Source organism: Gobio gobio (genome assembly GCF_949357685.1).
Source record: "Gobio gobio genome assembly, chromosome: 14".
Lineage (NCBI taxonomy): Eukaryota > Metazoa > Chordata > Actinopteri > Cypriniformes > Gobionidae > Gobio > Gobio gobio.
The window spans coordinates 30,066,709-30,093,747 of NC_137107.1; the positions used below are offsets into that span (position 1 = coordinate 30,066,709).

The 27,039-nt window shown below is 38.7% G+C and overlaps 1 protein-coding gene across 4 annotated transcripts in view; it reads right to left on the reverse strand.

Moving 5' to 3' along the window:
- The window catches only part of rictorb (RPTOR independent companion of MTOR, complex 2b), a 35,423-nt gene extending 8,857 nt beyond the window's left edge, over positions 1-26,566 (reverse strand). Inside the window, exons 1-32 of one of the 4 annotated variants that reach the window (XM_079835854.1) lie at positions 26,484-26,566; positions 26,310-26,357; positions 22,343-22,440; positions 19,662-19,726; positions 18,824-18,955; positions 18,307-18,370; positions 17,919-18,045; positions 17,656-17,825; positions 17,040-17,107; positions 16,865-16,932; positions 16,419-16,501; positions 11,172-11,259; positions 10,969-11,059; positions 10,775-10,841; positions 10,448-10,528; positions 10,253-10,353; positions 9,976-10,141; positions 9,794-9,895; positions 8,384-8,430; positions 8,155-8,290; positions 7,756-7,955; positions 7,543-7,669; positions 7,247-7,411; positions 6,856-6,932; positions 5,738-5,816; positions 5,466-5,575; positions 5,275-5,362; positions 5,093-5,185; positions 4,677-4,783; positions 3,737-4,008; positions 893-1,928; positions 1-447 (exon numbers count right to left, since the gene is read on the reverse strand). In XM_079835854.1, the coding sequence (XP_079691980.1) occupies positions 351-447; positions 893-1,928; positions 3,737-4,008; positions 4,677-4,783; positions 5,093-5,185; positions 5,275-5,362; positions 5,466-5,575; positions 5,738-5,816; positions 6,856-6,932; positions 7,247-7,411; positions 7,543-7,669; positions 7,756-7,955; positions 8,155-8,290; positions 8,384-8,430; positions 9,794-9,895; positions 9,976-10,141; positions 10,253-10,353; positions 10,448-10,528; positions 10,775-10,841; positions 10,969-11,059; positions 11,172-11,259; positions 16,419-16,501; positions 16,865-16,932; positions 17,040-17,107; positions 17,656-17,825; positions 17,919-18,045; positions 18,307-18,370; positions 18,824-18,955; positions 19,662-19,726; positions 22,343-22,440; positions 26,310-26,357; positions 26,484-26,547 (4,317 nt within the window). In that variant the 5' untranslated portion in view covers positions 26,548-26,566 and the 3' untranslated portion in view covers positions 1-350. The remainder of the gene's footprint in view (positions 448-892; positions 1,929-3,736; positions 4,009-4,676; positions 4,784-5,092; positions 5,186-5,274; positions 5,363-5,465; positions 5,576-5,737; positions 5,817-6,855; positions 6,933-7,246; positions 7,412-7,542; positions 7,670-7,755; positions 7,956-8,154; positions 8,291-8,383; positions 8,431-9,793; positions 9,896-9,975; positions 10,142-10,252; positions 10,354-10,447; positions 10,529-10,774; positions 10,842-10,968; positions 11,060-11,171; positions 11,260-16,418; positions 16,502-16,864; positions 16,933-17,039; positions 17,108-17,655; positions 17,826-17,918; positions 18,046-18,306; positions 18,371-18,823; positions 18,956-19,661; positions 19,727-22,342; positions 22,441-26,309; positions 26,358-26,483) is intronic. The other 3 variants (XM_079835851.1, XM_079835852.1, XM_079835853.1) reach the window with 3 other exon arrangements.
- Positions 26,567-27,039: the final 473 nt, after the last annotated feature.

Here is a 27,039-nt window from a genome sequence, read left to right on the forward strand (position 1 = left end):
CATTTACTACATTTTGAGGTAGTGTAGGTAATCCACATAAATACATATACAAATGCTTACATCCATATCTACTCTTATTATGTATATATACAGCATATGTTATAAATTCTTTCCGCATTTATCTAGCAAATGTTGCCTTAAAGTTGTTCATTGTTGAACACATGCACGGTTCACTCAAGTTTAAAAAAATGGCATGCACAACGCAACGCGAAATCGGGTCTAGCGAATTCAAAACCAACTTTAGCAAACTACACGATAACGTAATTTTTGTTGTGCGCAAAGCAAACTCATGGATGCGGCGAGTATAAACCAGGCTTAATAGTGGACGCTCAAACAGAAAGAGAGGAACGTTAGCCCTGGGGATGGTCCACGCACCGTGGCAGCAGTGATCTGCGATGGGGCTTGCTTGAACCTTGGCCCAGACATCTGAAGCGCTTTTTAGTATACCTGAGAGGGACCATCAGAAACAGACCACATTATTTCCAGAGGGGAGCAGTGATTTTAAAGGGGCTTTTGGGGTGCCATTTCCCTATTACATGGATGGTAACACAACAACATTAATGGGGAACTCTATATTTCTTGTCAGATTAACACTAATATTTCTAGAACATTATGATCCTATCAGGCTAATATCCTTCACAGCCGCATCACAAAAAGGAACAATAGAACAGAAATCTAAAAAATGGATTTCCACTGTAATGTCTTTAGTCCTATTTAATTTAATAATTTTTGGAGCAGGACGATAACGTCTGTGGATAAATTCTGTGAATGGTGTGTGACATAATTGGTGTAAAGAGTCAAATTTTAAGCGAAAGAAACAGTAAAAGAAAGGTGACGTAATGAAATGGAAAGGGAAAAAGTTTCACAACATCTCTGGGTACATCTGCTTTACCTGCGTGGTGTGAGTCTGGAGTCCAGGCTGCCAGTTTTCATGGTGATGGCATCGGTGAAGAGCACGTCTTTGGCAGGCGAGGAGAGCGCCTCGCTATGGGAAAGGGAGGGGTGGATGCGCTGTTGCTGCAGTCGTTTGAGGGTAGCGTAGCCTAGTGCATCCCGAGGGCTGGTGTACATGAAGCTACAGTCAGTCAGGCTTGAAATGGTTGTGACAGAGGGCGATTTAAGAGACTGAGCCCGACGGGGTAAAGTATGAGAAGAACCTGGGGGCATCAGCAGTACCGAGTTCGATTTGGATAAGGGCAAGTGGTTGGACTGGGGTGCGAGAGAGTTAAGTGTTTTGATAGTTTGAGTGCTAATGACCGTATTGAGGCTAACGCAGTCCGTGTCAATGGTGGAAGAATCTACGCCACCCACCGTCTCCCGGGATGGGCTGGAACTCATGGAGCTGATGCCACTGGTGGTCGTGTCCGTGTTGAAACTCTGGCTACGGCTTTTAAACTGAGCCCCGCCCCCAGAGGTTGAGCCATCACCAGCCAGCCTTTCCCGACTGGTCTGCTCTCGGTGGGCATCTGCAACCCCTGAGCTCCGTTCTGCAGTTCTGTTCTGACGTACATCCGGCTCCCCAATACTAGATGTACTGCCTTGAGTGTCAGAAGTCTTGCTGCCCACAAAAGAGGTCTCCAGACTAATGCTTGGGCTTTTCGGCAGATGCCCGTCTGTAAATACAGGGCTGAAGACATCTCCCTGACCTGGAGAGAATATAGAGGGCTCTGTGACTGTGCGTATCCTCCTGAGGCCTCCTAACGTGGTCTCGCCATGGAGTTTACTGCTGGTGCCAGTGCCTTTGGGGTCACTGGTACTGCGGACTTTCTTTCCAGAGAGGGAAATGAGGAAGCGGTTTCGGACAAGTCGGCTGGAGGCCAATATGGTGAAGGGGCTGCGGTCCTTTAGGAGTTTGGGCCTGAAGTACAGTGGCTGGTCCTCTGAAAGCTCAGAGCTTTCCAACTTATCATCATCCAGGATGTACATGCCTGAAAAAGGAAGTCATTTTGGAAATTTTACCACTCACCACTAAATAAAATGTCTGCCAGCACAAGTGTGTGGTTTGTTTCACAGTATGGGCGAAGGAAAGCCTGAACTTCTCCCCTTTACCAGCTTCTATGTGAGTCAAAATTACTGACTGTGTTTAGTCATCTAAAACCAGTCTGAGGGTAGATAATGATTTGTGACTTTCTAAGCCTTACTAAGATGTGTCTAGAGCATTTTATAGCTCAATCTGGCATATTAAGAAAAGTGCGAAAATAGTTGATGTCTACAAGTCTGGGAATGTCTTTAAAGATCTCTAACTATTTAAAGTTTATCAAGCCAACATTCAAAAGATAATTTATAAAAATAAAAAAAATTCTAACCAAATTCAGAAGAGTGGACCAAAAGTGTCAGCAAGTCTTGTCTGAGTCAGTGTCAAATTAAATAATGCATGTGAATCGCAAAGCATTAGTGGTGCTAGGTAAGCACCATGTGTACTATCTGCTATACTGTTTTGATACATTAAGTGCCTCTATTATGGTTTTTCGAATATTCCCTTTCATGCAGTGTGTTATATAGCGGTTTGTGAATGTAAACGTTCTGCAAAATTGTAAAGTCGAAAATGCACAATAAATAAAGTTATTGTCTCCCAAAAGAAAGAATCGACTCTGAACTGCCTAAATGAGTCGTCTGTAATTCGAATCCCACTGCGTTACGGTTCTACATCACTAGAAAATACATTTGCATACTGCCCGCCTATGTTGTGCATTGTCTGTCCGCAAACAACTTGACCCACCCTCAAACATGTCATTGTACTGACGACTGCTTCTCAAATCTCAGTTCATCACGGGATTTCTTGCTTACTCACGTTATTACTGTCTTACTGAAATACTTCTGCTAAGCAGTTGTGGGCCACTATTACTTAAAACAGTGTCTATGAATGCAGATTATCTGTCGTTCTTACTACTTTTAGTAAAGATAAAGGATGGAGCAAGATTTGTTTTACAAACATTTATGTTACATCAGTCATTCAAGTTAGAGTTCGTCTAACGCATGCGCTGTTATTGATAATAGTTCCCACATGTGCACCGCAAAGAAATACATACACTGGTTTGTTGATAGACATACACTTGTTAATGCTGATGGTGAGGAATTAAAGTTGCAGCATCTCATTATGTAGTAGTGAGTAGTGTATTACGGAGAAATGTCCTGCTCAAGTCATGCTTGCAATGGAGTTTCGAGTTGAATAACTCGTTCTTCCAATGTTTCATCATCGGACTCGCGCTCGGATTGATATGAATAAATCGATCTTTACATTCTGTACAATCGCTTAGCACAACAGACTGGGTCATCTGGCAAATCAGATCAGAGTAGGCTCTTGGAAAGGAGGGATTTAGAGAGACTGGCTCATCTGATGAGTCGTTGGAGAATCATTGGAAAATGTGGTGATGTGCAATGTATATTGAGAAAATGAAACTTTGACCTTTGATGCATGTAAACCTCTTGTAGCAAACCTCCAAAACAAAATTAGGAACCTTAAAAATAGCATAATTAAACTAAATTAATCAATGAATATAGTTGAAATAAAGACTGAATATAAATCTAAAAATGTAATCATGTTTAAAGACATCCTTGCAACAGCATAATGCAGGTGGATTCTAAGCTAATACTAATGATAAATATGAGATAAACATGTTTAAAATAAGCAGATATGGAGCCCATCTGAAAGGTGGTAAGAATGACCTCAACCCTAAACCACAGTGCTGCACTAAAGACTATTAGTCATGGATGAGTGGATGGGAGCGGCACTCACTAGGCTGAGTGGAGTCACTCTCGCTGTTGTGTCTAGAACTGGTGGACCCAGAGTTCAGGCTAAGGGTACTGGGCGCTGATGACAGGTGGATGAGGGGTTGTTGCTGCTGTTGTTGCTGCTGCTGCTGTAGGTTCTGGTGCTGCTCCACCTCATCTGGCACCACAGGCCAAAGTTGTCTGCGATTGTGCCTGACTGCATCCCAACCCTGCAGTTTGAGCAGCTCACAGCCCTGCTTTGTTTTAGAAATGAGTCCCAGAACATAAAGACACGTCCTGAGAGAAAAAAGGCAAAGATTGTGAGTTAGACAAAAAAGAAACAAAAAAAGACTAAGCAAAGATTAGCAAGTGTACAAAACCAAAAGAATGCAAGATTGCCAAATAGTAAGTGAGGAAGAATGACAAATCAATGAGTCATGTAAACCCCCTCACCCCCCACACCCCCGAAAAAACTCTCATGATGGTTTCTGAGAAAGTCATTTTGAAACCCTCTGCAAGGGTTCATTGTTAACTTTCGGTCACCCAGCTGGGCAAGTTGTGCAATAGCTTCACTTTATTGCATAATCACAAGTGGGATTGTTGCAATGCCATGGTCTAATTTTGTAGTTTAACTTTTGATAACTGGAACCACACATTGAGAAATGCATCCCTTCCACTCTTTTCTAAAGAAGAAACCTTGGCTATTTTATGTTTTGAGTCAAATATTTTTCCTCCACTTGTTTATCGTGTTGTTGTTTTTCCCCCAAGCAATTGATTACAGAATCAAATAGTCACAAAGGGAAAGCTTCATACATCATCTAAACTTGGAGCTGAACTAAATGGCATTTGTTTTGAGCTTTTTGGAAGCCACTATGCAATTTCAGGTCACGTGCACTACCCACCTGAATCCCAATTCGTGCATCATTCATGCAGCCAGACAGATCCTGTAAATCAAGAATACATACCCCCTAATAGACAGAACCTCACAGTCATGAGCAAGAGCAACGACCTCTGGAATCACATTCTCTTCCTGTAAGAGGTTCAGTCCCCAGTTAGACGTGCCAATGTTTCCCTTGAAATAAACAGAGTGAGTTTATATTAATATTACTTTTTAAGTTTAATATTAAAAAGTATTAAAATATATTTTGAGTTTAATATTACTAATGCAACTGACAAATATTACCAAAAAGACATGTCAAATTTTCACAAGACAAATACCAAAATCCCTCTCATACACACGCGCACATTGGATTTCCAAGTTGTATGAGTACTTTCCATAGATGTAATGATTTTTATACATTATAAATGTAATAAATGTATTTTTTATATTCCCCACAACATAGGGTTTACCAGGACCACATATACACACACAGCAGCTCACCAGGGCCCAAAGAGCAGCTTTAAGCTGTTTGATGCCCTCCCAATTGTCCAGCACTGGGCAGCGCACTGTGTAGCTCAGATCTGCAACTACATTCTGCCAGAAAGAGAAAAGAAGCATTATATGAAGAAATGTGTCATTCACCATCAGAACCTGCCATTCATCATTTAAAAAGACCTACATACCTGAGCTTCCAGCAAATGACAGCCTGTCTTATCATGCACAAGTTGCCCATACAAATGCACAGGAAGAAAAACATTTGGTCTTTGTAACCTGTAAGAAAAATATTTTAGAGGCTGTAGAAGTTATGGATGACACCCTCAAATCATGATATGAACTACTAATAAATTAAAAAGGATAAAGTTCCCAGGAAAACCTTTGGTTGCTCCGTCGCACATAGTTATCTCCATCCACTGGTTTACGGTAAGTAGTGAGTGCTTCATTTAGCTGTTCCTCTATAAGGTCCACATACTTGAGGTTGTATTCCTACAGTGGAACAAAAATAATTTGACAGAATGGGTACAGTAAGCATGTACACTATAAATCTATGGACAAATAATAAATAACACATGTAGAATACAACTTTGGTGCACCTAAAACAATCCAACACACTTTTCACAGTGCAGAATAATGGTAAAGATACAGTACCTTCTGCCATTTTTCCAGCTGTTTAGTGACATATCCCCTTTCATTTAGATAGGAAAACCCCTTTGGAATGGACAAGAACCTGGAAATGGATGCCACATCATCAGATGAAAAGAAGCCATTTGTTTCTTAAGCAAAATAAACTCTTTTCAATTTTACTGTAAGCCAATTAAACATCCAGATTTATACACAACATGCCTCAAAAGATGGAACAAAACAATATATAATGCATTTAGTGTTTGCTCAAAGATGTTAGTTTACCTTTGAGATATTTTGAGACAATGTTTTTTTCTTAGAAATACATCTGAAAAAAACTGGTTTGTCATATATTCAGGCCAGGGTCTAGACTTTTATTTGTCAATAATACACCCCCAACGATAGGTGGCGCCAAAAACACGTAAAATGTGTGTGCCACAAACTACGCCATGTCAGAGTGTAATGTTATTGCGAGCGCAAAGAAAAGCTTACCGTCTAAGAACCATGTGACTGTCAAGTTTGCCTGCCTTGCTGACGGGACCAAACTTCCAATGTACGTGATTTTAAAATGCAAGACGTACCAAAAAAGGTTTTTTAAATGAGATTGTTTGTACATTTTACTAGTATTTACTATACTTTCAATACAAAAATGTAAAAGCATTTTCTTTATAAAACACAAGATTTGGTCTTCAAAAAGCCTTTTTCCAAAAGGTACATATTGAAAAAGGGGGGTCGTCTTATAATCAGGGCCGTCTTATATTCGTAACAATACGATAATTAACTTGAATGGCAAGACAGGGCTGCTCATGTGATCTCAGAATGCCGGGCACGATATGGTACGCAAGTTTTTTTTTTTTCCTCAACAAGGATGCTTTAATTTGATCAAAAGCAACAGTCTTGACATTTATGTTACACATTTTCTATTTCAAATAAATATTTATTGAGTACCAAAACAGCATATTACAATGATCTCTGAAGGATTGTGTTTTTTTCCCCCTAGGAAACAAAGATAAACTTAGTTTTTCATAGTTCTCTGAAAAATGCTATTAATTTATGCATCTTTTATGTGAAACAAACATGTAGTGCACCTTTAAAGTCAGACCTCTGGGTTATATGGAGTTATACAGGGAATATCTGAGCATTACCGTAGCAGCAACAGCACACCCTTGTCTCCCAGGTGAGTTAGTGCTGGCTTCATCTGAATCAGAGCGTGTAAGTTTGCCTAAGATGACATGATCATAAGAAAACAGCAGTCATGATAACAGGCATGTATTCACAAGTCATGATATAACTCTCCATCACTGATACTCTGCCACATAACTTGTTTTATATGCTGGCTGTTTACAGATCTTCATGACAGATTTCTGGAGCAAAGCTACTCTGGCGCAACACAGTCAAATCATGCGTTTCCAACACCAACAAACGTTTTATCATTTGACCTAGATCAGCCTCAGTTAAACTCAACTTTCTGCCAAGTTGAACTCCTTAATGTCAATGTAACATCCACTCTTATGCCCTTATGAGAATTTACTTCACCTTGTCCTCACAGGCCTCATCCAGTATGTCCAAAGACTCCACCGAGATGGCCTTGTTGCGGTCATGTAGCTGAGTCACCAGCAGTTCAATACCCCAGTTGCTGAAGAACTCTACGTTAGCTCGGAGTAACACACGCAGATGTTTGGTGGCGTACAGCCGGCAGTTCTGTGCCAAAACGTTCAAGAATTATATTACTGATCCAAAAGGGACTGCATTTAGCAGCATGCTTTGATGAAAAGTATGGCACCAAGACAAACATGCTCAAAGGTTCAAAGGGTAGTTGGTCTGTTACTTACGTCAGTGGCAGCAGTGAGGATTTTTGAGAGGATGACTCGTGCTAAACCATCCCGACTGTAGTCCAGAGTGGAAATGATCAGCTTCAGAAGATGGTCCTGGTTCTTCAGGGAGCACAAGTTCAGTAGGCTGTCAAAACAAAGAAAGAATAAGGTTACAATGGCAGGTACCAATATATTGTGTATCCCTAGTTTACTGGAAAGTCCTAGACTAACCATTGGAAGACACTGCACTTCTCAAGCATCTTAACACCCTGCGGGTGGGCTGAGAGGGTGCCAAGGAAGAGGAAGTAGTGCTGGCTGGCGGTGGTGAGGAGACCATTGCTCTGCAGACTACGATCTGGTTTCAGCCCAGAGGATGAGGACAGCCACTGCACAATGTCCTTCACCAGGTCCTCAAGATACACCTGCCCATCCTGAGAAGGCACGAATGTGGAAAATGAACGTTAATTTAAAGGAATAACTCAAAATTCGGTTATTCTTTCTTATGTGAAACACAAAAGGAGAAATTGGAAATGAAGACAGTTATATAGGTTTGGAACAACATGATAGGGAGTAAATAATGGGTGATAAATAAATAACAGGCTCAATTTTTCAATATTTATTTTCCCTCACTTCTTCTGACTCCAGCAGGAACTCAATGAATTGACAGCCCACCACCGTTAATTGTCTAGCCTTGCTGTGGTCCAGCTCCAGGCTAGCATACAGCTTGCTGCTAGGCTTGTAGAAGAACAGCAGCCTTCGCACAAACCTGAGTAAGAAAGTGTAGGATTTACAGCAATGAATGGTGGACAAAAAAAAAAAAAAAGTATTTCTAAGAATAGAAAAACAAAAATCTGCTTACTTGTGCATCTGTTCATCTTTGTTGTTTCGAAGGCTGACATTTGGCCACTGCAGCATGATTAGAAACAAATTACAAGAGATACCACACTGCACAACTAGATGTTTACATTTCGTTAAGAAAATGTGAGGGATGTTTTTTGCCAAGTTGACAAAATATAATACACTACCAAGGTTTGAGCTTTTGTTGGAAGTAATTAATACTTTTATTCAGCAAGGGTGCATTAAATAATCAAATGTGACTGTTTAAATATTTCAAATGCTGTACTTTCTATTCATTAAAATAACGCATCTTGGCCACAAAACCAGCATATTAGAATGATTTCAGATTTTTTTTTCCATGTGACACTGAAGACTGGAGTATTGGCTGCTGACAATTCATCTTTAGCCCTATTCGCACGGGATTAGTATAATCTGGGGACCTCTTGTGATTTAGAAATTACTCCCCCACATCTGAATTTTGAGTGGCGCATTCGCACGGGATAAGCAAGCCTGTGATTTTACTCAAATTTACTGACTATCTTACTGATGTCAAGATGTTTTTCGTTATAGATATAGCTGTATGAAATTATAAACAGTCGTTTCGATATCATTTTGATTGTTTTACAGTGATACAAATAATTTAGTTCAGTTAGAGAACAGACGCTACAATTAAAAACTTAACTGAGTAATATAATAAGAATATACGGCGGAAGATTCAGTTTCAAAGCTAAATGTAAAAGCGCCCATTTAAGCGAGTTTGTCATTGTACTGTTCTGTTTTTCATAAAGAATAATATTAAACATACCATTCAAGCAATTTACTCCCAAATTGCTCATTCTAAAGTGAAAGTATAATCCGCGCGGCCGCACAGGAATTCATAACGGTGCGCATTATATGCAGCCTGGCGCCATTCTTCGTGAAAGATAAAGATAAAAATGCGCACAGGACACAAAAACCTTGCAAAAATTATATACGATCTGTCTAATCCCGGCCAAATTACAGAGATGCCGATTCGCATGGGACTAAGATCACAGACATTCTCTGCAATTATTACAAATCCCCAGAGATCCCCAGATAATACTAATCTCGTGCGAATAGGGCTTTTGCCATCACTGGAATAAATGACACTAAAAATATATTAATGTAGAAAAGTTATTTTGAAGTATAATAATATTTTACAATATTTTTGATTAAATAAATGCAGCCTTGGAGACTTCTTTTAAAAATGTTTTGCAAAACCTTATCAATCCCGAACTTTTTAATGATAATGTGCACAAATCGGGGTTTATGACTGGGACGTAATCAAAACCTATTGGGTTAAAAAAAAAAGAGGAGGATGAGATCTTTGATATACCCCACCCATTCCATCAACAAGAGGAAGAAAAGGGCTCTCATCAAGACAAAAACAACACTTGAATCCAAAATCTCATACCTTGAGTATGGTACCGATAAGGACCCAGTTCCAGTCCAAATTCTGTTTATGATTGAGAATCTGACTGTCTCTGAGGTTCATCATCAGGGCCTCCTCAGTGTCCTACAGAAAACAACAAATATGCAGATCACATTCAAGCTGAAATATCCAAGAAATGCTTTCTTCCAGTCACCGGCACGCACCTTAATGACGAAAATGTCCCTCTGGGGCCTGAGGTGCTGGTCCCGACAGTAATGGGCAGCCAGCGATTTGCGAATAATGTGGTCCAAGTAAAGACTATTGGGTTTGGGGCCTCGTTTCTTCTTCTCATGAAATCGCTTCAAGTAATTGATTGCAGCACTTGCTCGTCTAACAAACAACCAAAACCAAACTCCATCAAACCACTGAAATAATAGTCACGTAACTCTGAGACTGTGCTATTTGTGCTGTTGGCTATGAAGGACAAGACGGCTAACTCACAGTCTTTTCTCCTGAGGAATGTCAAAAGAAGCAGCCATATTCATAAGTGTGGGCAGGCAGTGCAGGTGGTGACTATGGGAGTGAGGGAGAATGGTGTTTGCCTGAAAATAAAATGAAGATCACTCAAGGTCATTTGAGTTATAGTGCAAGGTTAAGCAGTATTTGCTGTTACAATCATTCATGTCAGTATAATACCATATGCAAGAGTTCTCCTAAGAGGATGGTTGCACGCATTGAAATGCTATCATCACTGCTAGTGATCACTTCAACCAGGCCCTGAAAATAAACAACATTATGGCTTCAGAAGTCTTGCAATATAGAGCCACATGAACTACTTTCAGGGTTTTTATTGCTTTTATGCTTTTATTGCATGGAAAAGAGCAGCGTTAACATTGTCTTAAAAAAAAAATCAGAAATTGAGTCATAAGGGTTTGAAAAGACATTAGGGTGAATAAATAATGACTTTAAATGGACTACAGGCTTTTCTTCACAAAGATGATGCCATTTCAAATGATAGATTACCTCTAAAAGTCCACAGTGGATGAAAGCAGATAGTAGCAAGGCAAGATAATTATCCATTAAATCAGGTCTGGGTGGACACAAAGAACACAAACACGTGTCAAGACTTTGAAGATCCTTGCATACAAGGCTGATCTACTGAGGCTTCATTAGTTAGCTCAGTTTCAGGGTTAGTTAAGCCCAGCAAATACTCTTACCTGGAGCGCGCCCTATGCGGAAGTATTATTTTTGCTTCTGATGCTACAAAGCCATCTGACAGTCTCCAGCTGTCTTGAAACCTACTGGGGTCTGGAAAGGGGACACATGAGATTGTCTCTGTCAAAGTGAGTTGATTTCAGATGTGGTAGATGTCTGGAAATGAATATGTTAATCAGTGCAAGCAGACAGCGGCAGCACTCACCCACACTGAGAAGAGCTTCTATAAAATCATGTGTCACCACGGGAACAGGGAGTCTGAATATATCATACATCACTTCCAGCAGACCTCGCTGAGAAGAGAGAGAAAGACTGATAAAGTACCTCATAATGAGTCTTAGGCACTGACTCTGTAATCATAATGGTAAATGTGATTGTGTACCTCTCATTGTAAAAATATTGTAATAAACGGCAGTAATAATGAGATAGTTTAACTATAATTTTGAATTGCTATAGTAATATGGTCACACTTTATATTAGGTGACCATAAAGCTGCAGTCCGCAAGTTCTGCCTCTGTGTCGCCACCTCTGTTTGAAACCTGCAATTGCAGTTATTTATGGAGTTACATCTGTACTAGGGCTGTCAACGTTAACGCGTTAACGCATGCGATTAATTTAAAGTCCTTAACGCGTTAAAATAATTTAAATTAAAGAAATACATGAAGCTGCGTCATTAACGTAATTTCCGTCACGCAGTCAGATGATGTTAGAAGTCTGGAGTTTATCACAATCACACTGAGCATCTACAAGCACCTGTAACCCTGGTAGGAGGAAATTTCCATTCTAATTCTTTAACTCGATTCTGCTTCTCTGCTTATGATCAGGCAATTTAAAGCCGTTAAACTCTGGGAAAGTGTTCCAGTAATCGAATTAATTCAAACGGTCCAAAACATCGCTAATGTAAAGAAGGCCAGGCTGATTAGGCTACATCAGAGAGAATAGAGACTCACATAGCGCTTTTAGTGATTTAATTCCAGTGTGTGCTTTGCTTTAAAACACGAGCTCTGTCGTATTCTGCAATTGTTTCTGAAGAGTGCAATGTTGGTGTCGTGCAGTAAACGCGTGAGAGTCTGTTATATTGATGCACAAACAAACAGTGTATGTACGCGCTCTCGATTATTTTGTGTCCTTTTCGAGCCTCCAATGACCCTTGAAGCTGGCAGAAGATACAGTTTTGTGGGAATCACCCTTCAATCTGATTGTTTACTTTGTCTATAGCAAATTATGACAAAATGAATGTGTTTAATAATATACATGGGTGCAACAAAGGTTTGACTAATCGCGATTAAACATTTTAATGTATTGACAGCCCTAATCTGTACATGAGTTGTGCATCGGTGCGGCTCCTCAGCACTGATGAATCTAATGTTTTGAGGAGTATGTGCGGCTTGCTGTCAGTCACCGCACTGGTGTGGATAATGTACTTCAGAATCACAGATACTACGTCTTGGAGTATAACCTAAATGTCATCTGAACAAGTAAATAACATCTCTGTCACTTTTGGGAACAAAACATTCCAATAAATCGCGCTACCAACGGTGATTAAATATAACGATCGCTCATATAACATCAAACCGTGCAAATTATTATAATTGTTATACTTTGTTCTCAAATTGTTAATGTTAACAGCATTAGCATTGCGTGACTACGTTTATTTAGTGTTTATTAGCGCTACCTGTAGATTTCAATTTTTGTACAGTCTTATTCTTTTGCCTTTGACTACGGGTGAATCTCCAGTTGTCACTGATGATTGTCGTTTGGACCTTTCTGGATTACAATCCGCCATCAAAATAATACATTTAATTACTCCAGCTGCTGTGAGAAAAGGCTATAAATGATCCGCTGAAGAACATGCTCCTCACGTGCGTTACTACTACTAGCCGGAGTACCGGACTCTTTCTTTATGTATACAGATGTGACGTAATGACGCAAAGACATGCTTGAATTTCCTGCGGAAATCCACCATACCACATTATTACAAGCTTACCGATGTGAATCGGGCTAAGGTAAGGAGATAGTTTTGAATACTGGCTTGTTGTGTACTTGCTTAATTTATTTTTGATAATTTTTAACCAAAAAAAAAGTTATGGACTGCAGCTTTAACTACTATGTACTTACATTAAAAATGTGTACAATGTAGTTATTGTGTTGATGTTTTATTGCAAAACACTATTGCTGCTATTGAGATGGGATACGGGTAAGGTTAGGGAGAGGTTTGGTAGTATGGGTAGGTTTGAGGGTGGGTTAAAGGGATAGTTCACCCAAAAATTAAAATTCTGTCTTCATTTACTCACCCTCAAGTTGTTCCAAACCTGTATGAGTTTCTTTGTTCTGCTGAACAGAAAAGAAGATATTTAGAAGAATGTTTGTAACAAAGCAGAGAGAGCAACCATTGACTACCATAGTATTTTTTTCCCTACTATGGTAGTCAATGGTTGCTGTATCTGCTTGGTTACAAACATTCTTCAAAATATCTTCTTTTGTGTTCAGCAGAACAAAGAAACTCATACAGGTTTAACTTGATGGTGAGTAAATGATGACAGAGGGTGGTACTCTGTGTGTTTCGACCACAGGAACCAGGGTCTAAATGAAGTTCCGGGTAAAAATCTCCCCCTCCGAAAGTCCCTGCTTGCGAGGTAGTACTTTTTCAAAGTTCAGGAACTTTCGGGGGTGGGACTTGGGCGCTGAACATGCTGATTGGTTGAGCTCACGCAGCATTTTAATTTCAACAGGCATTTTTAAAAGTCTTTTGCGAGGATCGTTCTGCGTTCAGCAAATATCAGTCTTGCTTTTTCTGTCTGATAGCGCGCTTTCGTCTGAGCCATCTCACAGTCAATGTCCGTAATAGCTGATAACATACGTTGTCTTATTTTAAATCTAGCTTTACGAGCTTTCAGAATACGCTTTAGTATCAGTGCTCGTCTCTTTTCCGCAGTTTTGTTAATTACCTCTTTAGTAAACCAATACATAACCAGCAAAAGCAGCGCTGCTTGAATCTCAGTCGCACGCAGTCACACGTCACCGGACTAATTTGCCTGATCTTAACGGTTCTTTAGAGCGAAGTGGAAACGCAGATAGTAGCAGGTCTGGGGGAAAAATGTTCCTGTAAAAAAAGTTCCTGGTAAAAATTATTCCGGGTAATTTCGGTGGAAACGGGGCTATATTCCAGGATTGCAGGATATACCAAAAATTGATGCACCTCTTGATGGAAATAAATGTTATATTATTTCCACCAAGAGGTGCATACATTTTTGGACAATATCTTGTACTGACAATGCAAGAGTCCAGCACTCTGTAATGTCTCCTCCAGCACATCCCAAAGACTTTCAATGAATTTAAAGTCTGGATTCAGAGGTGTCAATTAATGTGAAAATGATCCTTCATGCTCCCTCCCAACCATTCTTTCACATTTTGAGCCTGATGAATATTGACATTGTCATCCTGGAATATGTAGCTTTTCATTAAGATTTAGAAGAACTGTTGCCAGACATATAACATGCTAGAAACATAAAAATCATTTGCATATTTAAATCCAAACAGCTGGGCTGTGTATTATAAAATATAGGACATCAAAATATTTAATTATGATTAATCATATGAAAATCTTATTTTTTAATCTCATTCTTTTGTATGCATTCAATTCTCAGAAAACTAAATAAGCCTTTGTGTAAGTATTAAGTTTCAGCAAAGTTTGTCTACCAACAGTGTTCTTTACATGCGCAAATACAGTGAGGAAAATAAGCATTTGAACACCCTGCTATTTTGCAAGATCTCCCCCATTTAGAAATCATGGAGGGGTCTGAAATTGTCATCATAGGTGCATGTCCACTGTGAGAGACATAATCTAAAAACAAAAATCCAGAAATCACAATGTATGATTTTAACTATTTATTTGTATGGTACAGCTGCAAATAAGTATTTGAACACCTGAGAAAATCAATGTTAATATTTGGTACAGTAGCCTTTTTTTTGCAATTACAGAGGTCAAACGTTTCCTGTAGTTTTTCACCAGGTTTGCACACACTGCAGGAGGGATTTTGGCCCACTCCTCCACACAGATCTTCTCTAGATCAGTCAGGTTTCTGGCCTGTTGCTGAGAAAAAAAGAGTTTGAGCTCCCTCCAAAGATTCTCTATTGGGTTTAGGTCTGGAGACTGACTAGGCCACGCCAGAACCTTGATATGCTTCTTACAGAGCCACTCCTTGGTTATCCTGGCTGTGTGCTTTGGGTCATTGTCATGTTGGAAGACCCAGCCTCAACCCATCTTCAATGCTCTAACTGAGGGAAGGAGGTTGTTCCCAGAAATCTCGCAATACATGGCCCCGGTCATCCTCTCCTTAATACAGTGCAGTCGCCCTGTCCCATGTCCAGAAAAACACCCCCAAAGCATGATGCTACCACCCCCATGCTTCACAGTAGGGATGGTGTTCTTGGGATGGTACTCATCACTCTTCTTCCTCCAAACACGTTTAGTGGAATTATGACCAAAAAGTTCTATTTTGGTCTCATCTGACCACATGACTTTCTCCCATGGCTCCTCTGGATCATCCAAATGGGCATTGGCAAACTTAAGACGGGCCTGGACATGTGCTGGTTTAAGCAGGGGAACCTTCCGTGCCATGCATGATTTCAAACCATGACGTCTTAGTGTATTACCAACAGTAACCTTGGAAACGGTGGTCCCAGCTCTTTTCAGTTCATTGACCAGCTCCTCCCGTGTAGTTCTGGGCTGATTTCTCACCTTTCTTAGGATCATTGAGACCCCACGAGGTGAGATCTTGCATGGAGCCCCAGTCCGAGGGAGATTGACAGTCATGTTTAGCTTTTTCCATTTTCTAATGATTGCTCCAACAGTGGACCTTTTTTCACCAAGCTGCTTGGCAATTTCCCCGTAGCCCTTTCCAGCCTTGTGGAGGTGTACAATTTTGTCTCTAGTGTCTTTGGACAGCGCTTTGGTCTTGGCCATGTTAGTAGTTGGATTCTTACTGTTTGTATGGGGTGGACAGGTGTCTTTATGCAGCTAACGACCTCAAACAGGTGCATCTAATTTAGGATAATAAATGGAGTGGAGGTGGACATTTTAAAGGCAGACTAACAGGTCTTTGAGGGTCAGAATTCTAGCTGATAGACAGGTGTTCAAATACTTATTTGCAGCTGCATCATACAGATCAATAGTTAAAAAATCATACATTGTGATTTCTGGAATTTTTTTTTGATTATGTCTCTCACAGTGGACATGCACCTACGATGACAATGTCAGACCCCTCCATGATTTCTAAGTGGGAGAACTTGCAAAATAGCAGGGTGTTCAAATACTTATTTTCCTCACTGTATATTTAAAAAAAAATTGTGCACCATACTTAGTGTTGTAGCTTTTGAAATAAACGGAACTTGTCGTTTGTTTTGAATGCTATGTGTACTGCAAGCTTTATAATTATATCCTTTGTCATACCCTCACTTCCATATTTGGTATACACAGCAGACCAATGAGAGACTGGATTCCAGAGTTGCCTGACTTGCAGAGATTAATGATGCCTGGAGGTACAAAACAACAGGTTCCATCTAAGCAGCAATAAACAAACTCCTACTGAAATTAGTTGCACTCATGAGAAAATTCCATTTAACAGATGCGTGATGTATTACAATATTCATGCACGGCTTCTTAGGTAATCTTTTTTGATGCGTCATTCTAAGATATGCATTGTTACACAATCAATATTAATAAAGTATTCATTGAAAACTGGGCACATGATAATTCCAGAGAAAGCCTCACAGAGCCCTTCCTTGAATGTTAGTTCATACAGTTCATGGCAGTATAGACAATGTGAAAAATGGGGCCCTGGCAATAACTAATTGTATGTTTGACATATTCTATGAAAGATATTGAGATCTGTTTACCTGACCAAGAGCGAAGCGAAGCAACAATTGACATCTTACTGGCCAGAAATCGAGCCTCCCTGTCTTCTCTGTAGAGAGAAATACCACACATATATACATGCAGCCAGTAAAAGTTGCATGCTTGCTTCTCCAATCGGAAACTCTACTATGAAGGACCTTAATACAGCACACTCACTTTAGTTGACCCTCTGCTGTGTCTGGATTGTGTCTGTAGTGAAAGTCTGTGTAAGGTGCCAGGATTTGCTTAAAAAAAAAGAAGCAAGCAAGCTTAAATGAACACCTTTAAAATGTTTTTTAAACAAAGTTTAGAAAAAAATAAAATGTCATATAATCATATTAACTGTAAAGATAAAGAAATAAGAAAATAAAACAGTAATAATATTAAGTGAAGAATAATGTGAAGAAATTGTCGATTAAAGTTGTAATTTTTGTTTGTTTTTGCGCACAAAAAGTGTTCTCGTTGCTTCATAAAATTAAGGTTGAACCACTGGAGTCACATGGACTATTTAAACGATGTCTTTACTACTTTGGGCCTTGAAAGTGTTCATGAAATTGCGGTCTATGGAGAGATCAGAGAGCTCTCGGATTTCATCAAAAATGTCTTCATTTGTGTTCCGGAGATGAACGAAGGTCTTACGGGTTGGGAACAACATAAGGGCGAGTAATTAAAGACAGAATTTTCATTTTTGGGTGAACTATCCATTTAATAATAAATTAACAGTAATGAAAACAATTATATATTAAATAAAATAACATTTCTGATGGGTTCATTGTTGAAGACAGTTTCATACCTCTAGCTCCACATCAGAGCGAACGTATTGCCGTGTATGTGGGTGATTGAGCAAGTGCAGGATGGTGGTGATCAGAGCCTCATTGATTCGACTGAGCTGACAGTCGATTACATTCTTCAGGATGGTGCTGAGACCACCCCTCTTGGCCACAATCTCAGGGTTCTCCAGTGCTGTATGCACGAACACGGACATTCATGAAATCAACATCTGCGTTCACAGATTGATACGTTAAAGAACGTTCTCTAATCAGTGTGCAAACCCACCAAGTTCACAGATAATGGCGATGCAGGCACGAACCATACGGTCCCGCTCCTGCGGTCCATCATTGCCCACGGCAATGAGGGAGTTTGCGACTGAGCTTGGGAAGAGTAGGGCGTTCACAGTGATCATCTGGAAAATCATTGTAAAACACTTCCATGTCAAAAACAACACACTGAACATTGTTAAACAAATAGGTCAGTGTAAATGGTGAGAACATAATATAGAATGGAACATAACACACTATTCTTATTCAGAAGGTTTTGATTCAAATAGGTTAAATTCAGATTCAAATTCAGATTGCAAATCAAATATCAATTCAGAATAAATTTTAAAAAAGAAAGGGGGGCAGCTTTCCTTTTTTTGTTATGGAATGAAGTGTTCAGATCTCACCTTTCTCACCAATCTGAGAGCTTGTGTGCGTTCCACCTCATTACTCTGTTGGATGTCAATGCACCTGCAGGTTAAAAGGTCACACTAGTCAACATAATGCCAACCATTTAACGGTGAAATGCATCTCAAACCCTTATCACATCTTTTTTCTTCTCAAGATCTGACTTGCTGGATGTTCAGACAGGACAGAGCGAGAGAGACAAACCTAAAGGCTAAGTAAAACACCTACAGCGGGATACAGAGGAAACAGCACACCCTTAAAGTAACAACGCTTCAAAATGACCTTAACCGGATTTGACTAGCTGTTCACACGAAGACTCCTTCTCTTTCACACACACACACACACACAGAATGAGATACTAACAAGAGATGATCCACAACTCACCCTATATTATCATCAAGTCTTGTTTTTGATGGAAACAGTTAGCCCTTATCCTACAATCCCTAGCTCAGACTTAAAATAAACTGATCAAATGACTGGCCTGTGAACAGTGCTATTAAAACATCTCATACAGACCTGGCAATCAAGTAATCCACCTGGAGACGCAGTACTTTCTGAAGGATATTACTGTCTCTGATGAGGTAGCGAAGAGAACGCAAGCCAGCTGCCCGCACCTCCTTTGCCTCATTGAGCAGAGCCAACCTGAGGCTGTCAAACAGAAAAAGACAACATTGAAACTGCATTAAAATCACATTAAACCTGGAGTAATGTCACATATTTCAGAGTAAAACATAACATCCACTGAGAAATAATGTTTTATATATTTAATACAACTCTGCTCAGGCAGGCTTGGTGACTCACAGGGGTAATTTCAGAGATGCACAGTCATTTCATTTAAACGAAACATTACAAATATAGCATTCCCTGATTAATCATGCACAGGAATGTTTATTAAGAAAATAAACAGGCTTGATGGGGGTGGGTTGGGGGTTCAGATTAAGTCTCATGCTCATCTTTATTAAAGTATAATATATTGATGCTGATTGCTGACTTGCTGCTCAGGAAACTTTTCTTATCAATGTTAAAAACAGTTCAATATTTTTGTGGAAACTGTGATGCACTTTTTTTTTTTAAAAAGTTCAAATAGAAATCTTTTGTAAAATTATAAATATCTTTAGTGTCACTTTTGATCAATTTATTGCATCTTTTCTGAATAAAAGTATTAATTTCTTTCAAAGAAAATGTTATTGACCCCAAACTTTTGAACGGTATTTATTTTGTTTTTTTATTTATTATAATTTAAATAAAATAACTGGAAAAAAACAACCCACTCAGAATATATGAACACAACACCTTTGAACCAAGCTAAAAACTTTAATTGTAATGCATTTTTTTTTTTATCTCTATGACTCACCATATGATAATTTCTTCAAAGGTAAAGCCAAACTTTTCCTCGGAATGCCCGATATTGCAGAGCAGCTGTATTGGAGACATAAACAAGCACTTATTTATTTTGCTTGGCAACCAATAGAGACATTGATGACTCTACTTGTACTTAAATAAGTATTCAAATTATTGCTGGAACACTGCAGGGTATTTCACACAGAGCAAAAACAAGCTCATGCTCAAAGATTTGGAGGGTAGATTTTTTCATCCTCAGGTGATTTATACAACTGATAGTACGGTTGACTTGATAAAACCTGTCAGACTGAAGGAGCTCATAAACGCCTGCTAAAATATGACAATGCTGACAACATAAAGATAATTTATGAGCTGAATCAGTGAATATGAACAAAGATTTCCAATAAAGGTTATCATATGGGGGGAGAGACAGTGTTTGCCAACTCTGACAGGTCACAGAAACAAAATAATAGATTCTACAGCCATGGGAACGTAAAAACCACATAAAGTGACATGTAATACTAATAGCAATGCCACGGAGCCATCTAAAGTGTTACTGTTTCTGCTTAAGCCCGTTGTTAGACTGGCAAGCAAAGCTGGTCGCAAGCCACGAAACATGCACAGGTCCTCGGCCTCACACCTTCAGTCTTGTACTGGTTTTGTGGCAGCTGCCAGGAATCAGAATATTACAACAAAAAGATCAACTTGCAAGATCAGGAAAAGATGCAGATACAGAACTTCAGTAGTTTGAGGCTTTGAAAGCATCTGAGATTTGGGTAATTGCTCAGGTCTGCTCAGATCCTTTTATTTTAGGCCAGATCCTGTAAGCGTGGGGCAGGAAAGCCCTCAGGCGTCGACTTACAGAAGCCATAAAGTACTCTGTTTACTCCATTTCACCAAACACCAGTAAGTATTCACATACGGGACTCCTGTGTTGTAATACTAAACAGATGTACCAGATTGAACAGGCTGCTATGCATTAGGGATAGACTGTTTTTCCCAATAACCGACTAGTTAATTAGAGGTCAATTACTAATATATATATATATATATATACATATATACACACATATACATATACATATACATGTACATATACATATATACATATATACATATACATATATATATATATTAGCCTGGATGCCAGCCGAACTTAGCCCCGCCCACAACATTTTTACTCGGGCAGTTCGGTCTGGACTTGATCCGTAGAGGAGTAATTATGCCCGAACAGAAACTGTTCGGACCAATGAAATTGTCAGGGCGGGCTTTAGACGATGATGGACAGATGATAAACAGTAACGTAATCATCCACGTCATCAAAGGCGCTTGGGTTGAATTTGTTCTAATCCTAAACGGAGAACTTGTTCATATATGCATTCACCTTTACTATTTCTCTCAGAAATGATGATCGTGTTGGTAAGTACTCTGTGCATCCTTAAATTCTTTTTTTACAACACCGGCAAAGATCGTTTACACTCATCTTTTTCTTCTAACGTAACTTATTCCAGCGTGCGTGCAGACAGGGTTGCCAAGTTTTTACAACAAAACCCACCCAATTGCTAACGTTCCTCAAAACTAGCCAAAAACAAGCCCAATAGCGTTCCAGGGGGGGTTCTCCGGGAAAAAAAGGCATTTGGGGGGTAAAATAAGTGTTATTTTGGCAGGGCTGGCAGCTAGAAATCGCATTCCTGGGTCTGTATATCACATAATTGGGGTCGCTTCAACCCGCGGACATGGCAACACAGTGCAGTTGAGTTCTGTTGACATTTGACAACTAACGTTATGAGTCGCTCCGTTACTCTGATTGGTTGTAGGTCTATCCAATTGAGGTCTTTCCTGGTTCGGTTGAAACACGCCCCATAATCACAGCCCAACCGAGCAGTATCAGACTCAAATTCTGAGTAGAATTGAGTATGACGACGTCAGGCTATATATATATATATATATATATATATATATCAATTTAAAGAGATAGTTCACCCAAAAATTACAATTTTAGTTTACTCACACTTATGCTGTTCCAAAGCTGTATGCATTTCTTTCTACTGTTGAACACAAAAGAATGTAAAAGAATGTTGATACAATTGACTTCCATTGTGTGTCTATGGAAGTCAATGGGAACCGAAACAATTAAGTCACCAACATTCTTCAAAATATCTTCTTTATGTTCCAAAGAAGAAAGTCATACATGCTTGGAACGACATGAGCGTGAGGATGACAGAATTTTCATTTTTGTGTGAACTATCCCTTTAATGATAGTGAACTAATCATTCAGACAACCTAAAAACCAGTCATACAGTATATAGTTTTCATATCCTTATAAAACATGTCCTTCAGTATCAGAGTGAGAAAACTTTTTGATAAGTTGGGATTTAGGGAGTTAAAGTCAGCATGAAACAAAAGTTGCAATAGTCTTCTCTTCCCTATTGTGAAACGGCTTCTGCAGTGAGAGAGAAGAAAAAAAAAAGTAGGGCAGGACTGGATTTCATCCTTCGGCAATTGATTGGATCATAAAAAGTTGGGCATTACTAACTAAATGGAAAAGATCTGAATGCCAGTTTGCAGTTGTGGAGGATATTTAGTCCCACTCTCCTCCGGAATTTGTCATGAAGAGAATATGAATAAATAATACACAATAAAAACTGCAAACTTCTGTTAAAAAAAAACTATTCCACTTTTGAGATGACAAACCTTGACGAAGTTGTTCAGGTGGCCGAGTTTGCGCATGTTCGAGACTCCCTGTTGTTTGGCCACATTCTGGAGGATCTCTCGCATGTTCTCAGACGGGTCTGGAATAAAAAGATGACAGAAGAGATGTGAGCCACATCAGGGATACAGAGATGGGAACACGGAGACATTACGCCCCGGCCTAGAACAGCAAGATCAAAGTTATCCGCACCATTTCCTCTATTGGTGTGCTACAAACACAGGAAGCAGAGAATTGCTTTCTGGGATGGAATCAAACACAGTATAGTAACATTAGAAACTAGCACGATACAATAGGTCATAGTGTGTTTGCTAAACATATTGAGAGTTCCTGTCATATAATAAATTAACAGCTTCTCATAAATAAAACCCTTTGCTCAGTTTTGTAAGGAAGTCTTGTAGCATGCATCAAGAGCCACTGAAATGTCCACCAAACTGCAATAAACCAGTTCTAGTGTGGATAGAACAAACTATGAAGCTGATATAATAACAGGTTTTGATAAATTTGTCACAAGAATATCTAAAAAGAACACTGACGAGTGACCACCATTCAGGGCAAGGCAATTCAAATATTTCACTCTCAATATTTATTTTCCACCAAAATCCAAACTAAGCCAAAAAAAGGGAAAGTGGCTGATTTTCTCTCATATTTGTTAAGTAGTATAATAAATCGAAGATTATTCCTTTTTATTGTGTAAAACAATCTTACATAAAATACAGACACTAATAACAGGACTTTTCATGACTTATTTCCGACAGCAGTCACACAGGATACATGTTCAGTCATCTGTACCGAAACAAAACAAAATAACCAACCACAGAGAGGCTCCCTGTTGCCAAAAACAGTGACAATCAGGGGCCTATACCATGAAGCCGGTTTAGCTGGCTAGCCAGATATGTTTAAGCTTAGTTTGTGCCAATCCTGGGTTTTAGGTACCATTAAAGTGGTTTGGCTTTTAGCAGTGTTCATCTCCATAGTAACTTACTCTCCATGGCTAACCTGCTCCAGGGCAGGTTATGTTCTGGATAAGAGATCTCAAACTGAAAATAGACCAATCAGCTGCGAGCAAAGTGACACACCTCTGATGCAATTAAGCCACTCCCTCTGTTTCTACTCCAAATTAAAGGTCACTACATGGCAAATGGTTTTAAAAGACTAAAGTGTCTGGCTTTTAACAATGCTTATTTATTATAATAATAATTTTGAATGACTTAGATATCATTTAAGTAATTATTATACCCTTAATCACTTACACATGTATCATTTTAGTTAATCAATCATTAATAGGCACATAGTTAAAATTAATATAAATAGCCTATATAAAGGTCATACAAATAAGCTTTAAAATCAATAAATAAAGCTATAAAAATGACTACATGCGAGTTTAAATGTTCAATTCTCTCTATATATCAACTAAACTAACTTCATAACTTTTACTTGTACTGACTAAGTAAGATTTTTCTTAAAGTTGACAGCTTTCATAGACAGCTCTTTTCTTCTTCCTGTTTACATTTGTTTAAATTCTTAATATTTTCAATCATGTAATATTCTGCAGAAGAGATAAATCAATTTCGCTGCTTCTCTCGCGAGAAGTAGATGTCAGTTTCACTGATCCACAGCATGTGATTGGCTGTTCAGTACTGATGTCACAGCTAAAATCCTAAACTCAGGATCAAAGCCTGAGTTGACAGAGAAAGTTGATGAGCTGCGTCATGGTACCAATAAAGCTTGATTGCATCGGTTTGGTTTTGTCAACTCAAAACCAATCCTGTAACCCTGAGTTTGTTCAACTACCTTCATGGTACAGGCCCCGGGTCTTGTCGAAATACAGGTACACTGCCTTTTAAATCAGGCATATAAGGATGCATTGTACAGACATTTATAATGTTACTAATTATTTCTATTTCAAATAAATATAAACTCTGTTTTGAATTTTGGACTTTATATTCATCAAAGTCAGCACTGAAACTGCTTTCAACACTGATAATATAAAAAAATGTTTCTTGAACACCAAATCAGCATATTAGAATAATTGGTGAAGGAGGAAGACTGGAGTAAAGGCTACTGAAAAACAAGAAAACACTTATTTTAAAACAGTTATTTCACTGTTTTTACTGTATTTTTGATCAAACAAATGCAGCCATAGAGAGCATAAGAGACTACATTCAAGAACATCTTTTCAACTGTAGTGTATGTCAGCAGGACTTGATGATGGAAACCAACAGACAGTAAGGCCAAATGGGAAAACAGCCTCAGGGTAAACCTATCAGCAAAGACAGCACACAATCATGAGCCAGCAACAGCTAATGAGCTACTTTTCCCTACAAAATAAAAACACTAAAATCCCAAGCAATACCAAAGTTAGTTTGGTATATTTAGTAATACTCTTCACAATACAAACTATTAATACCATTACCATAATAATGTTTAATTTTGCCCTTTCAAATTTGAACCCAAAGGTGTTAGGTGCTTGGAAAGAGGCATACTGTATAAAACAGACCCATAACAATCGTATTACTAAATAAAAACTATGATATTGTGTGCACCACAATAAATAAATAAAAAACAATAGCTATATGTACACTACACACTGAGCTGACATTTACAATTAAGATTTTGATTTGTCTGTTGAGCTGTACGGCGAGAAACCAGAAGCAGAATGAACTATAAAGTGTCATTCACAGGGATGTCTGACAGCTCAATTGACTTGTTAGGTGAATCTCTTTGCTGATCACACTTTTCTATGGCACTAGATACATAAATCAAAAACAACAACAAAGCCAAATTATTTCTGAATTAATTCAGCAGAATTAATGCATTCAAAAGGAAGTGGTGTTTACAACAAGGTCCCTTTAGTTAACAAAAGTTATGCAATAACTAACAGCAATACATTTGATATAGTATTTATTTACTCTTATTTAATATTAATAATAAAAAATACAACACTTTATTGTTTTTAGTGCACATTATCTCATGTCCATTAAATTATATAAACAGATACAACTTTAGATTTTTTAATAATTCATTAATACATTGAAATTAACATTAACTTAGTAGTAATATTATACTTATAAATTAACATTAACTTGGAGTAAAACATTATTTAGAAGCGTTCCCAACCATTGTTAGTTCATGTTAACTAATTGACAATTACCATCGCACACCTGTTGGTAATAGATAGGTGCGTAGGAAAGAGGATAAAAAAAAATACAAAAATCTCAAAAGTTAAAGGACATCCCCACACACTATCGATATTTGCAGGAGATATCAAAAACTTTTTATTAGCAACATTTCTGTCTCATGACCTTCATCATCAGGCATATACCTGAGTTGCCTGATGAAGGTCATGAGACGGAAACGTTGCTAATAAAAAGTGTTTGATATCTCCTGCAAATATCCATAGTGTGCGGGATTACTTTAGTTTATGTTAACTAAAATGTTAAGTAAACAAACTGTTAAGTCTATTCAGAAAAAAATATAATTAATTCAGCAGAATTATTGCAATAAATCCTACAACAGCTTACGTATTGTTTTTTATTTAAAAAAAATAAATGACATAATATAAAAGTGAGTTTTGCATGCTTTCTGCAGCACGCTGTGTTTTGCTATCTACACCCTTTGGACCCTACAGACCTGCAATGCTGGACATGAATAAGAGACATATCACATATGATATCATGCAACCTGTACATAATAATACAAACATTAGAAACCTCTAACACCATCTGTTATTCTCTGTATTAAGTATTTTATACTTTAAAAGCATAGATAGTATATAGATGTGTGTGATGGCTGTTGTCTTAGTTTAAGGCTGTGTCTCAAAACCTAGTGCCGCACGCGTTTTGGGAATCATAGGCGGGTTTGGGACGCGCGAAGCTGACATTCTAAACAAACCTATGATGCCCAAAAATGCTGCCTAGGTGGGCAGTTCATTAGGTTAATTTCACTTACCTCTTGTGAGATCGAGCGGTACATTTTCCTCCCCACTGTCATTCCGACCTGTTTATGTAAGACAAAATAAGACATTGAGAAAAGGACGCTTGGGGCAAGAGTAGCTGAAGAAGACTGCATCCAATTATCCTAAAGCATCTGTCAAGCGGCCGAGCAGAGTCAGTTTAATCTCACCTCGCATCCGTATACTTCGGATAGGACGGCCTCGGATGCTGACCGCCATCTTTACCAGACACATTCACAACACCGGAAACCTCGAGGAACATCGCGAGAACCGGACCTGGGCAGACTGTTGTGTCCATAGAAATATATATACATAGAGACCTCCGATAGATATTTAAACATAAATTCGCCATATTGGAACGGTCGGAGCAAAGCCGATCCATCTGAGTTGATTGCGTCTGCTTCTCTGCAACCGTAGTTCGATTCATTTATGAATATTTATATTGCAATAGACTTCAGCAGATGATTTTGTCAAACTATCACAATACAACAAGATGAAGGCGTCAGCTAACACAATATTAAAAAGTTGCAATAGTATAAAAAGTGTAATATTGACTAATACATATACAAACCACAAACTAACACATCCTCAATCTCACCTGTGAAAGGTCATCCTATTTCTTCAGGAATTGAAATCTCGGCGGTTTCACAACCAGAAGCTGCGCAATGTTGGGGCACCATTGATTTTACTGTGAATGACGACACGTTGACCGTTACAAGATGGCGG